This window comes from Ornithorhynchus anatinus, unplaced genomic scaffold, assembly GCF_004115215.2.
Source record: "Ornithorhynchus anatinus isolate Pmale09 unplaced genomic scaffold, mOrnAna1.pri.v4 scaffold_264_arrow_ctg1, whole genome shotgun sequence".
Taxonomy (NCBI): Eukaryota; Metazoa; Chordata; class Mammalia; order Monotremata; family Ornithorhynchidae; genus Ornithorhynchus; species Ornithorhynchus anatinus.
In genome coordinates, this window is record NW_024396743.1 from 3,234,816 (window position 1) to 3,247,678 (window position 12,863).

The 12,863-nt window shown below is 65.9% G+C and overlaps 1 protein-coding gene across 1 annotated transcript in view; it reads right to left on the reverse strand.

Moving 5' to 3' along the window:
* The window catches only part of SLC38A10 (solute carrier family 38 member 10), a 32,477-nt gene that overhangs the window by 1,697 nt on the left and 17,917 nt on the right, over positions 1-12,863 (reverse strand). Inside the window, exons 10-17 of the mRNA XM_039911011.1 lie at positions 12,575-12,681; positions 11,565-11,721; positions 6,450-6,632; positions 5,229-5,648; positions 5,054-5,161; positions 4,576-4,638; positions 1,913-2,110; positions 8-193 (exon numbers count right to left, since the gene is read on the reverse strand). Of these exons, the coding sequence (XP_039766945.1) occupies positions 8-193; positions 1,913-2,110; positions 4,576-4,638; positions 5,054-5,161; positions 5,229-5,648; positions 6,450-6,632; positions 11,565-11,721; positions 12,575-12,681 (1,422 nt within the window). The remainder of the gene's footprint in view (positions 1-7; positions 194-1,912; positions 2,111-4,575; positions 4,639-5,053; positions 5,162-5,228; positions 5,649-6,449; positions 6,633-11,564; positions 11,722-12,574; positions 12,682-12,863) is intronic.

Sequence of the window (12,863 nt, forward strand, 5' to 3'; positions counted from 1 at the left end):
TCCTCACCACGTTGGGGGGGCCTGGCCTTGTCGTCGCCATCGTCCTGCCTCTGCTGGCGGATCTCCTTGTGCTGCTCCTGGATGACGGCCAGGAGCTTCTCCTGCTGGTCCAAGAGACGCTTCTGCTGCACCTGCTGCTCCTTGATGACCTGCAGGAGGACGGCGTGGTCCAGCAGCTCCGCCTTGCCCCCATCTACGGACGGGACGGACGGCGACGCCTCTTCAGAGCCCGCTCGGGGCCGGGCACCGAACTGGGCGCCGGATCCCGGCGGCTCGGATCGGACCCCCGCGCGGGGCTCGCCGGGCTCCATCCCCGTTTTCCCCGCGGGGGGAACCGAGGCACGGAAGCGACCCGCCCGAGGTCCCCCGGCAGGCGAGCGGCGGGGGCCGGGATCGGAACCCGTGACCCGCCGACCCCCAGGCCCGGGGCGGGGCCGCTCTAGAACCGGCTCACGGGCCCCTCCTCGGAGCGGCCTGGTGGGAAAGGGCCCGCCTCTGGGAGTCGGGAGGACCCGGGGTCTGCCGCGAGACCTCGGGTGAGTCGCTTCACCTCTCCGGGCTCAGTCCCCGCAGGGGGCTCAGGACAGAGAACCCCCCGCGGGACCGGGACCGGGTCCAACCCCTCGCCCGGCGCTTAGGACAGGGCTCGGCCCGCTCCGCGGCGCCCCGACTCGCTCCCTCTGTCGTCCCCCGTCCCACTCACGTGCACATCCGTCCCTTATTTATTTTACATTAACGTCCGCCTCCCCCCGTCCGGGCCGTAAGCTCGCCGGAGACGGGGAATGTGTCCGTCCGTTGCTGCGCTGTCCTCTCCCGAGCGCTCAGCACAGTGCTCCGCACACAGTAAACGTTCGATAAATACGATCGAACGAATAAATAGTAGGCGCTTAACAGATACTATTAAAAAGAAAAAAAAAAAAGCAAGGACTCTAAGCTGGTTGGGCGGGAACATGTCCGCCGACTCGGTTGTACTGGACGCTCCCAGGCGCTCAGTCCAGAGCTCTGCACCCAGTAAGGGCTCCATAAATCCCATCAATTGATTCCTCCCTTCTCTAGACCCCAGGTACCTATTTCGGGGGGGGGGGTGAGGGGAGCCGAGGACTCCCGGGGCCCGGCCCGAGCGCCAGGGAGGACCCGGCGTCCCTCCCTCGAACAGCCGCCCCCGCGGCTCCCCTAGACGGGAAGCTCGATGTGGGCGGGGAACGTGTCGGCCAACTCTGTCGTACCGGACTCACCCGGGCGCTCATTCCAGTGCTCTGAACACAGTAAGCGCTCGATAGATACCACCGACACATTGCGATGAACTCTATCCCTCTCCCAAGCGCTCGGTCGAGAGCTCTGCCCAGACCGAGCGTTCGGTAAATACCATTAACGGAGAGATCGCTCAGTGACCTCTCCGGCCTGGGGCGCTCTCGATCCGTCCTGAGCCGGAGGGGCCCGACCGGTCCCGGCAGGACCCCAAGAGATAACCCAGAATAACCGTCGGCCGCGTGACCTCCGACGGGTGGCTTCGCTTCTCTGGGCCTCGGTTACCCCATCCGGAAAACGGGGGTTGAGACCGTGAGCCCCGCGCGGGACAGGGTCCGTGCGGCCCGTTTCAACCCGGTTCTGTTCCCGGGGGGGGGGGGGGGGGGCCCGGACCGGAGGCCGTTTCGGGGGTCCGACGTGGGGGCGGGAACGAGTCGGAGACGGATCCCCGGGGAGCGGGCCGGGGGCGGGCGAGGGGGACGGCGGTCCCGGCACCCGGGACCCCCGGCCCGCCACGGGTCTCCGACACGCACGCTCATGCACCGCGCTTCGCGGCCCGGGGAACGGGGTGGCGTCTGACCGGCCGGGAACTCAGTACGGGGGTCACGATTCCCGAGGCGGGCGGGCGGCTTCTGCCGTCCGGACGCCGGCCTCGCGCTCCTACCTGCGACTAGCTTTTTAATCTCGGCCGTTTCGGTCCCGTGGAGAAGCGTTGGGAAGAGAAACAGATTGGGAAGCTGTGAAGGTTCCCCGGCCGCCGGCAAAACGCACGAGGTAAAAGGCGCGGAACCGAGCGGACGGGGCCGGGGGGGCGGATCGACCGGATGAAAGCAGGCAGAAAGACAGCGGCCCCCTCCGACCCAAAATCACACACCGGGTTTGCACGGGCGCACACGCAAATACACACGCACGCTCACTCCCCCCCGTCTCTCCCGAGCCTCTCGGACGGGTCCACGCTCGAAGGGGCCGGTGGCCGGAGAGGAGGGTTTCATCCGTCGTTCGATGGTTTCCGTCGAGCGCTTATTGCGCGCTTGGGAGGGGGCGGCGGAATGATACTAATCGTGCTATTTCTTAAGCGCTCGCTATCCGCCAGGCACCGTCTGCAGCCCCCGGGGTGGATACGAGCCGACCGGGTTGGACCCCCGTGTCCCGCGTGGGGCTGGCGGTCTGCGTCCCCGTTGTCCAGATGAGGGGACCGAGGCCCAGAGAAGTGACCGCCCGAGGTCACCCGGGAGCGGCGGAGCCGGGTTGAGGACGCCGGTCCTTCCGGCTCCCGGCCCCGGGCTCCACCCATTAGGCCGCGCCGCTTCTCTACGCAACGGAGTCAGAAGACGACGCCCCCTGCCCGCGAGGAGCCGACGGTCTAGAGTGGGGCGAAAGAGGCTGAGTTTGTGCGTGCCAACCGAGAGGGACGGTGGGCGTCGGTTCATTCGTCCGGATGCATTTCCCGACCGTGTGCGGAGCGCTGAACTAAGCGCTTGGGAGAGTCCAGTTGAACAATGAACCGACACATTCCCTGCCCACAACGAGCTGACGGTCAAGGGGGGAGTGTTGGGGGCGGGAGGGGGCGGCCTTGGCCTGGACCAGCTGCCCGTTTTGCCTCACCCCGCCCGGTCCCCCGCTCCGCGCGGCCTCGTATCCGCGGCCCCCCGAGGGTCGAGCCCCTGCTCCCATCCCGGGCTTCCCCCTCCCCCCGCCCCTTCCGGGCCTCCCCGCAACCGACTCGCCCGCGGTGCCCGCCCTCCGCCCTGCTCGTTCCGGGCTACCGAGGAGGGTCGCCCGCCGGCGGAGGCACGGACCACCCCGGGGCGGGGGCGGGAGGCTGCGGCTCCTATCCCGCGGGCCCGCCTCGTCCGGGAGGCCCTCCCTGACTGCGCCCTCCTCCCCTCTTCTCCCCCTCCCTTCCACGTCGCCCCGACTCGCCCCCTTTACTCACCGCCCCCCTCCCGGCCCCACACCGCTGGCGTCCGGATCTGCCATTTCTTTCTTTCGGTTCTCACCTATCTCCCTCTCTGGACTGTAGGCTTGTTACGGGCGGGGAACGGGTCCGTCTATTATTCTGTCGGGCTCGCCGGAGCGCCGAGTACAGTGCTCTGCACACGGGAAGCGCTCGGTACGTACGACCGAATGAGTGATCCCCGGGGACTCGGCCCCGACTGGGGGCGGGGCCGAAGCCGAGCAGCCCCGGGCCTTTAAAATGGGGATCCCGACCGTGAGCCCCATGTGGGACGGGGACCTCGTCCCACCGATTAGCTCGGATCGACCCCAGCGCTCAGCACGGTGCCCGGCACACGATAAGAACTTAATACCATAGAAAAAGACCTCAAAAAACTCTAGTCCAACTGCCAAGTCCAGCGCTTGGCACACGGTAAACCGTCAGCTCCTTGAAGCGGCGTGACCTTGTGGGTAGAGCCCGGGCCCGGGGGTCAGGAGGACCCGGCTTCTCATCCCGGCTCCGCCACCCGGCTGCGGCGTGACCTCGGGCCAGTCACTTCGCGTCTCCGAGCCTCGATTCCCTCACCTGTCAGATGGGGACGAAGACCGTGGGCCCCCAGTGGGCCCTGGACTGTGACCGATCTGATTAACCTGCATCTACCCCAGTGCTTAGAACGGGATCTGGCGCACAGTAAGCACTTCAACACCATAATGAGCGGCGCGGCTCCGTGGAAAGAGCCCGGGCTTGGGAGTCCGAGGCGACGGGTTCGAATGCCGGCTCCGCCGCTCGTCAGCTGTGTGACTGTGGGCGAGTCGCTTCGCTTCTCTGGGCCTCGGGGACCTCGACTGTAAAATGGGGATTAACCGTGAGCCTCACGTGGGGCGACCCGATGACCCTGTATCTCCCCCGGCGCTTAGAACAGTGCTCTGCACGTAGTAAGCGCTTAGCAAATACCGGCATTATTAATAACAATAATATACTGTTAATATACTGCACATCCCGTAACAAACACGATAATAACCTACGATACTACTGACTACTGTTACTACTGTCGTTACTATTGAGGGCAGGGGATCACCATCTACCGACTCGACCGGACTCTCCCAAGCGTCCCGGTCCAGCGTTTCGCACAGAGTAGACCGCCAGCTCTCCGCGGGCGGGGACTCGCCTCTGCCAACTCTACCGGACTCTCCCAAGCGCCCGGTCCGGGGCTCCGCCCGCGGCCGGCGCTCGACAGACACGGTCGATGGAGCGGTCGACCGAGTGACCGGGAGGATCGGGGTGGGGGGGAGGAAAAGGGAGCAGAGGAAGGGGTCCCAGCGCCGGGCTGGGGGGACCCTGAAACCACCAACCCCGAGGGGGTGGGAATCGGCGACGAGAAGCGGCCTTACCCTCCAACTTGCCACCGGCGTCTTCTTGGCTCTGCCCGTCCTGGGGCCGCCGAGGCTGCCGACCTGCGGGCGTGCGGGGAAGACCGTTTCATCGGCGCGGTGCGGACGGCAGAGTGGCGAGGAGGCGGGGGAGGAGACGAGAGAAAACACACACGGGAGCAAAAAAAAAGGATTTAAAAGGAAGAAGCGCCCGAGAAACGAAAGGAGACGGCAGACGTGTTCTAAAATTACTCTCCGCGTCCCCCTCCCGCTCTCCCCCGCCCCGTTTGCGTCCGACCCGACCATTACCGGGGAAGTCGTTAAAAAACAAAACAAAACCAAGGTATCTGACAACCTCCCAGGCCCGTGGCGGCGCGCCCACGTTAACTGCCTCGCCCGATTAAAATGCAAGACGGGTCCCGTCTGGGGGTCGGGCGGGCACTTAACGACGTGTTACCTGTCGGGAGTGCCCATCCCCCCCCCCCCCCGGGCGGCCCACCTGACGGCCGGCAGCCGGGCGCGCTACCGTTCGACGGCTGCCCGAGGGCCGCCGGATTCCTCGGGTCGGCCTCGACAGCCGGGGAAGGGGGCCGGCTCCATTCGTAGGCTAATCGCGGGTAACGCGGGGGGCCGGTTCTCACCGTCCCCCCCGGCCGGGACGGGGGGATTCTCACCGGCCCCGGGGGTCCCGGGGGGCCGCCCCAACTCCTCCGGGGCGCCGGGGGGCCGGGCGGCCGTCCGCTCCTCTCCTCCGGCCGCGTCGGCCCGCTGCCGCTCGTCGGGGTGGCCGGCCGGGGCTCCCGGGGCGGGCCGCCGCTGCTGCCCGCCGGCCTTGGGGGTCCCCGGCGGGTCTCGGTCGGCCCTCCCGTCCTCCCGGGCGCCGGGCTGTCTCTCGGGCCGGCGCTGCTTTCTGTCGGAGGGCGCGGGGGCTCCCCCGGCTCCGTCGCCCCGGCCCGGGGCGGGGGGTCCGGCTCCCTCGGGCGGGGGGCCGGCCTTCCTCCGCCCTTCGCCGTCCCGGCCCTCGTCCACGGCGACCTCGTCCCGGGGCACGGGCGGCTCGTGGCGGTGGGCCTCCCCCACGGGCACGGCGATGCCTGGAGCCGGGGAGAGGAGGGGGCTGAGGGCGTCCGCGACCGGGGGGCGGGGAAGGGGCATCCGGCAAGTCGGAGCGGCCGAGGCCGACCCGGACCCGAGGCGGAGGGGGACGGTCGGAGCCGAGGACCGACGCCGGGGAGGCCCGAACCCTTACTCCGTCCGGCCGCCGGCCCCCGGCCCACGTCCCGGAACGCCCTCCCTCCTCAAATCCCCCAGACGGTGACTCTTCCCCCCTGCTTCAGAGCCTTATGGTAGGCCCACCTCCTCCCAGAGGCCTTCCCAGACTAAGCCCCGACTTCTCCTCATCTCCCTTCTGCCGGAGCCGGGGGCGAGCGGGGCTGCTCTTCCATTTCCTCCCTCCATTCCCCCCTCCCTCGGCCCCACAGCGCTGATGTCCAAATCCGTCATTTATTTCTGTTCGTCTCTGGAACGTCCTCCCTCTCCAATCTGGTAACCGCTGACCCTCTCCCCCTTCAGAGGCTTATCGGAGGCCCGTCTCCTCCGAGAAGCCTTCCCCGACTGCACCCTCCTCTCCTCTTCCCCCGCTCCCTTCTGCGTCGCCCCGACTCGCCCCCGTTATCTCCCCCCCCCCCAGCCCCTCATTTATTTATTTCGATTCACGTCCGTCTCCCCCCTCGGACCGTAAGCTCATCGTGGGCAGGGAACGGCGCCGTTTCCCGTCGCCCCGGGCTCGCCCGAGAGCTCGGTCCGGCGCTCTGCACACGACGGGCGCTCAGTAGATACAAACGCACGGGTGAACGAGTGAATCCCGGGCCCCGTCGGCCGCCTCCCCGCGCTACCTTGGTCGGGACGGTCCAGTTGCACCTCCTCCCGCTCCGGCTCCGGCTCCGGGCGCTTCTCCGGGGCCCGCTGGGGCACGTCCGCGGGCACCTCGATCTGCGGCCGGGCCACCTCGTCCTGCCCGCCGGCCGGCCGCGGCTTCTCGCGGCCGTCGCCGGCCGCCGGGACGGCCGGGTCCTGGACTGAGAGGGCGGCGCCGTTAGCGGGGTTCCGTCTCCCCGGCCGGGACGGAAGGGAAGCCCGCCCTCTCCCCGGTTTTTCGGGGAACGAAACCGGGCCAGGCCGCCGCCGCCGCCGCCGGACCCCGGGGACGGGATGGGTGGCGCTTCGGGCCACGTGAGTGACCGCCATCGGCCACCAGGTGGCACCTCTGACCCACCGCTCCGCCGCTAATGACGGTAATAATAATAATAATGTTGCTATCTGTTAAGCGCTTCCTGCGCGCAGAGCACCGTTCTAAGCGCTGGGGGAGATCCGGGGTCAGCGGGTCGTCCCACGGGAGGCTCGCGGTCTTAATCCCACTTTCCAGATGAGGTAACTGAGGCGCAGAGAAGTGAAGTGACTCGCCCACGGTCACACAGCCGACGAGTGGCCGAGCCGGGAGTCGAACCCATGGCCTCCGGCTCCCGAGCCCGGCCTCTTTCCACTGAGCCACGCTGGGATTTATTGAGCGCCCCGTTGGGTGCCGAGCGCTATACTGAGCGCTCGGGAGAGGTCTCGGGGCACGGGATCTCGACCCCGGAGCCGCTACTGGCCCCTCCGGGTGACCCTGGGCATGTCCCTTCCCTTGGCTGGGCCTCGGTTTCCTCGCCCGGTAAATGGGGATCTATGGCTGTTGTTTATTACGTCCACTAATATAATATTTGTTATATCAGTGATCTACGTCTGTTCCCCTCTCTCGCTGTGGGCAGGGAATGTCTCTGCTAACTGTTGCATAGTACTCTCCCGAGCGCTGAGGACAGCGCTTTGCGCACAGTGAGCGCTCAAGAAATACAACTGAGTGAATGAGTGATTGAAGCGATTTCTAGAGAAGCAGCTTACTACAGCGCCTGGCATATAGTAAGCGCTTGACGAATACCGTGATTATCATTACGGCACGAGCAGCAGCGGCGTGGCCTAGTGGACGCAGCCCAGGCAGGACCTGGGTTCTAATCCCGGCCTCGCCACGTGTCCGCCGTGCGACCCTGGGCGAGGCACTTCACATCTCTGGGCCTCAGTTACCTCATCGGGAAAAGGGGTCTGAAGACCGAGTCTCACGTGGGCCGGGGACTGCGTCCAATCTGATCAACCCGTATCTACCCAAGCGCTCCCAACGGCGCTTGCGCACACAGTAAGCGCAGAACGAGTACCGAAACGATAATGATAATCACGACTGTTGTTATTAAATACTGGCGTCGGAGCTTCCAGCACGGGAATCCGGAAAAGCGTGTCTCCCCCTCCCCCGCCCGGCGCTGGTTATCGCCGGTCACGATCACAATCGTCTCGCGGTCGATTTTAGTCGCGTCGTCAATCGATCCACGGTATTTACTGAGCGCTTACCGCGGGCAGAGCACTGTCCTAAGCGCTTGGGAGAGGACGGTAATACAAGAGACGCGTTCCCTGGCCACAGCGAGCTTACGGTCTAAGCGGGGGAGATGGACATGAATATGAAAAGATGATGGATGTGGACGTAAGGGCCGGGGGACTGAGGGAGCGGGGGAGAAAGGGAGCAAATCCAAGGACGGGGGGCACAGAAGGGGGTCGCTGTGTGCCGAGCTCACGGCCGGGAGCCCAAACCGATGTCGACAGACATGGTTCCTTGGGAAAGGAGGAGGAAATTTGGTAATTTTTAAAAAAATGGTATTTCTTAAGCACTTACTACGTGCCAGGCTCTAAGTGCTGGGGAAGATCCAAGCTAATCAGGTCGGACAGAGACCCCGGCCCACGTGGGGCTCACGGTCTTCGTCCCCATTTGACAGATGAGGGAACCGAAGCCCGGACAAGTGAGGCGACTCACCCAAGGACACTCGGCAGAGCGGGATTAGAACCCAGGTGCTCTGACTCTCAGGCCCGGGCTCTGGGCCGCTCCTGGGCCGAGCTGCTCTGACGCCGGACGGAGCGTCCGACAGGTCAACCCAAGATTCAGCTGTAAAGTGGGACCGAGACCGGGGGACACCAGGAGCGGGGGGCGAGCGGGGCTGCACTTCCATTTCCTCCCTTTATCCCCCCCCTCCCTCAGCCCTGATGTCCAAATCCGTCATTTCTTTTATTTCTATTCATCTCTGGAACGTCTCTCCAATCCGGTAGCCGCTGACTCTCTCCCCCTCAAAGCCTTCTCGGAGGCCCATCTCCCCCAGGAAGCCTTCCCTGGCCGCATCCTCCTCTCCTCTTCCCCCGCTCCCTTCTGCGTCGCCCCGACTCGCTCCCGTTACTCACCTCTCCCTTCCAGCCCCACGCCCCTTATGTCCCGATCTGTCATTTATTTCTTTCTGTTCACGTCTGCCTCCCCGCCTCTAGACCGTCAGGTCGTTGTGGGCAGGGAAGGTGTCTAGTGACTGTCACGTCGTCCTCTCCCAAGGGCTCAGGACGGGACTCTGTGCACGGTAAGCGCTCAGTAAATACGACCGAGCGAGCGGCCGATCGACGGACCGACCGAGGGCAGGCCGGGACCCTGAATCCCGGCCCGGTGCCCTTTGCCCTAGGCCGCTGCTCCTCCCCGCCGGATGGCGTTCCCAGGCGGATGAGGTGCCGGCCGGGGAGGGACCGGGCCCTCCGGGGGCCGGTGGGCGGGGAGGAGGGGGCCCCTCTACGTCTGGCGTCGGGACCTAGCTCCGGGGGGGGGGGGGGGGGAGGCCCCGGCCCCAGTCTGGCGCAGGGTCGCCCCCGCGAGGGAGTCGCCCCGGTCCTGGCTGGACGGGGTTCCCGAATTGCATCAGGGAGATGAATTCGGGGTCGGTCACCCCCTGACATGGCAGCGGTCATGAGGAGTGGAGATGGCGGAGGGGGGACAGGGAGGACTATGGGGGAGGAAGGGGAGGAGGACAAGGATGAGGAGGACAAGGAAAATGAGGAGGAGGAGGAGACCTGTGACCCCGAAAGGAAACCAGTAAAAGCCGTCTCTTGAGGCCTGCGGGCGAGGCGCCACATTCGGCCGAGGCGACGGTGGGTTAGGGGGCGGGGGGGGGGGGGGCCCAGGGAGTTCCAGCTCCCTTCCTCGCCGCTCCGACTTCGCCCCCCTCCCCGAGCCGGACGGGCCGCCCTCCCCAGACCCGTGGCCACGTGGCCGGGCGGCCCCCGAGCCCTCCCCGCCCCCAACCGCCGGGGCCCCTCTCCCGAGCCCAGCTCTTTCTCTAGCCCTGTCGGGAGCAAAGGCGACTGATTGCACAAAAGCCTCTGTGAATCGGGCCTTTGTTATCCAACCCGGCACGGTGGAGGACCGGGGCCGGCGGAGGGGGAGGAAGGAGAGAGTGAGAAAGAGAGAGAGGAAAAGAGAGAATGAAGGAAATAACGTGAAACTAAGGAGCCGAGAAATATTACAAAATCTTAAAACCACCCGTGAGGCCCTACGGGGCGCTTTCTGACACCGAGATCGATGGCCTAATTAGCTTTTTTTTTTTTTAAATGGATAATTGCCTTCCCGCGCTTCCACGGGAGGCCCGGGGACGTTTTACCGTCCGCAGTCGCCCCGTACGGGCCGGCGCGCGGCGTTTCTGAGAGGGTTTCGCGCCCTCCCGAGGCGGGCCGCCGACGGGAGACCTTCCGGTGGTCCCGGCCGGGGGTCCCACGTGGGAGACGCCACCCGGAGCGTGGCTGGCCAGGTGGGCTTCGTGTGAAAGGGTGGTGTCCCAATAGTTGTCATCCCGGGGCCCACTGGGTGGCTTTTTTATTATCATCGTTATCAATAATAATAACAGTACTCGTTAAACGCTTACGATGTGCCAAGCACTGTTCTAAGACCTGGGGTGGACACGAGTCAATCGGGTTGGACACAGGCTCACGCCGTCTTAATCCCCATTCTCTAGAGATGAGGTAACTGAGGCCCAGAGAAGTGAAGCGGCTTGCCCAAGGTCACCCAGCAGGCACGTGGCGGAGCCGGGATTAGAACCCGGGTCCTTCTGATTCCCAGGCCCGGGCTCTTACCCGCTGAGCCCCGCTGTTTCTCTAATGGACGTCTGCACGGTCTGGGGCCCGTGGAAGACCAAAGAGGCCGAGGAGGCTCTCCTCACGTGCTGAGGGGACGAAGGCGGGCCGGGGGGGAAGTGACCCCCACACCGGTGGGGACCCGGGGGTGGCCCGGAGACTCGGGGGAGGGGGCCTAAGGACCCACAAAACACGGACAGGGCGGGCCACGCAGCTGACGCCGAGCCACGAGCCAGATGCCGGCTCGGACGTCGGGGGAGCGCCACGGGACCGCGAGGCAGGCGTGACCCACGCCCTCCCTCCCGTTCCTCCTCATCGCCCTCGGCAGCGCTGTTTACTGAGCGCTTACGGTGTGCAGACCACCGGACCAAGCGCTCGGGAGAGGTCGATGCAACGGAGAACCCAAGTGACTTGCCCAAGGTCACCCAGCAGACCGGCGGCGGAGCCGGGATTAGAACCCACGACCTTCTGATCCCCAGGCCCGGGCTCTATCCCCTAAGCCACGCTGCTGCCCAAAATCCCGGTCACAGACCGGACCGCTCTGGCACGTGGAAAACCGACCGACCCCAACGGAAAACGGCCGCAGACGTGGACGACGAGGCCTCGGGGAGGAGGGAGGGAGGGCCGGGCGAGGGCAGCCGAGACGGGCGCGGGGCCGGCGCTCCGCCGCCGGCCCCGGGAAACGAATCAAGGCACGGGACGCGGAGCGGAGGAAGGATCCCCGGCTTTGTTACGGGGCGCTGACGCGGACTCCGGTCCAGACGGGCCCCCCCGAGACCGAGAAGGCCGCGCCCACCGACCAGCATCCCTCCGAGCGCCGTGAAGGGCCCGTTTCTGGAGCGCTGCCCGGGCCGCGCTGGTAGAGGCCCCGTTTTGGCTGCGTGTGCCCTTCCTCCAGGCGGCCGGCCCGGTGCCAACTCGCAGCGGGGCCTCGGGCCGTGGCCGGCCCGGGGAGGAGAGGTTTTGCGGTTTCGGGGGGCCGGGGCTGGCCTTACCGGATATCTTGGCCGAGTTGGGCCGGACGTTCTCCTTGGCGTCTCCCGGGCGGGCGGCGGGCGCGTCCCGCTCTGCGCCGGGCTGACGGTCCTCGCTCACGGACAAGGTGCTGTAGGTGCTGATGACCAGGATGCCCAGCCCGATCCACAGGATGATCTGGAAGCGTTGGGGGCAGGGGGCGCTCAGTACAGAGCTCTACCAGATGTAAGTGCTCAATAAATACCATCGAGTGAATGACACGGAAAGCCCTCCCTGGAACCCAGAGGGGCCGCCCGGCAGTGAGGGTGGGCTTCGGCTCCGTCCCCCTCCCCGCTTTCCAAGCCCAAGCGAAGGCCGACTCCTCCCAGAGGCCTTCCCTGACCGCGCCCCCCTTTCCCCTTCTCCCGCTCCCCTCTGCGTCGCCCTGACTCGCTCCCAGCCCCACGGCATTCACGCCCATATCTGTCATTTATTTCTAGTAACGTCTGCCTTTCCCTCTAATGATGATAATAATGTGGTATCTGTTCATGGGCCAGACGTCATAATAACGCCGGTATTCGTTAAGCGCTTACTATGTGCCAAACACCGTTCTAAGGCCGAGCGTGGGGTAGATACAAGCAAAGCGGGTTGGGACACAGTCCCCCGCCCCACGTGGGGCTCACGGTCTCAATCCCCATTTTACGGATGTGGGAACCGAGGCCCAGAGAAGTGAGTGACTCGCCCAAGAGACGAGTCAGGAGACAAGTGGCGGAGGGGGGATTAGAACCCGCGACCTTCTGACTCCCAGGCCCGGGCTCCGGCCACTAGGCCGGGCTGGTTCTGTGGGAGCGGGGCCCGAGCGCACCGAAACGCGATGGCGGAGGGAGGTGTCGGGGAGGGCGACCTCCACCGCTCCCCCGCCTTCTCCAAGACGACGGGGGAGGTCTTCCGGGCGCAGCCCGGGAATCCTCGCCGCCCTTGGGTGCCAGAGAAGAAGGGGCGGGTCCCGGGGTCTGGATCGGTTGTGGGGTCGGGGGTGAACGTCACTGACCTGGGAGGACAGGGCCTTCTTGTGGATTTTCTTGTAAATGAGAGCCGGGCAGATGAAACAGATGAGGCTCCCCATGGTGGCTCCCGTCAGGCCCAAGACCGTTTCCACTGGACGCGAGGAGAAGGGGCAGAGGGCGAGGGGAGAAGAGAGACAGAGAGAGGCAGAGAGACAGAGACAGCGGCAGGGAGAGAGACAGAGAGAGACGGAGAGTCAGAGGGAGAGGGAGGAGGAGAGGGAGGAGGAGGAGAGAGACGGAGAGTCGGGGGAGAGGGAGGAGAGAGACAGAGGG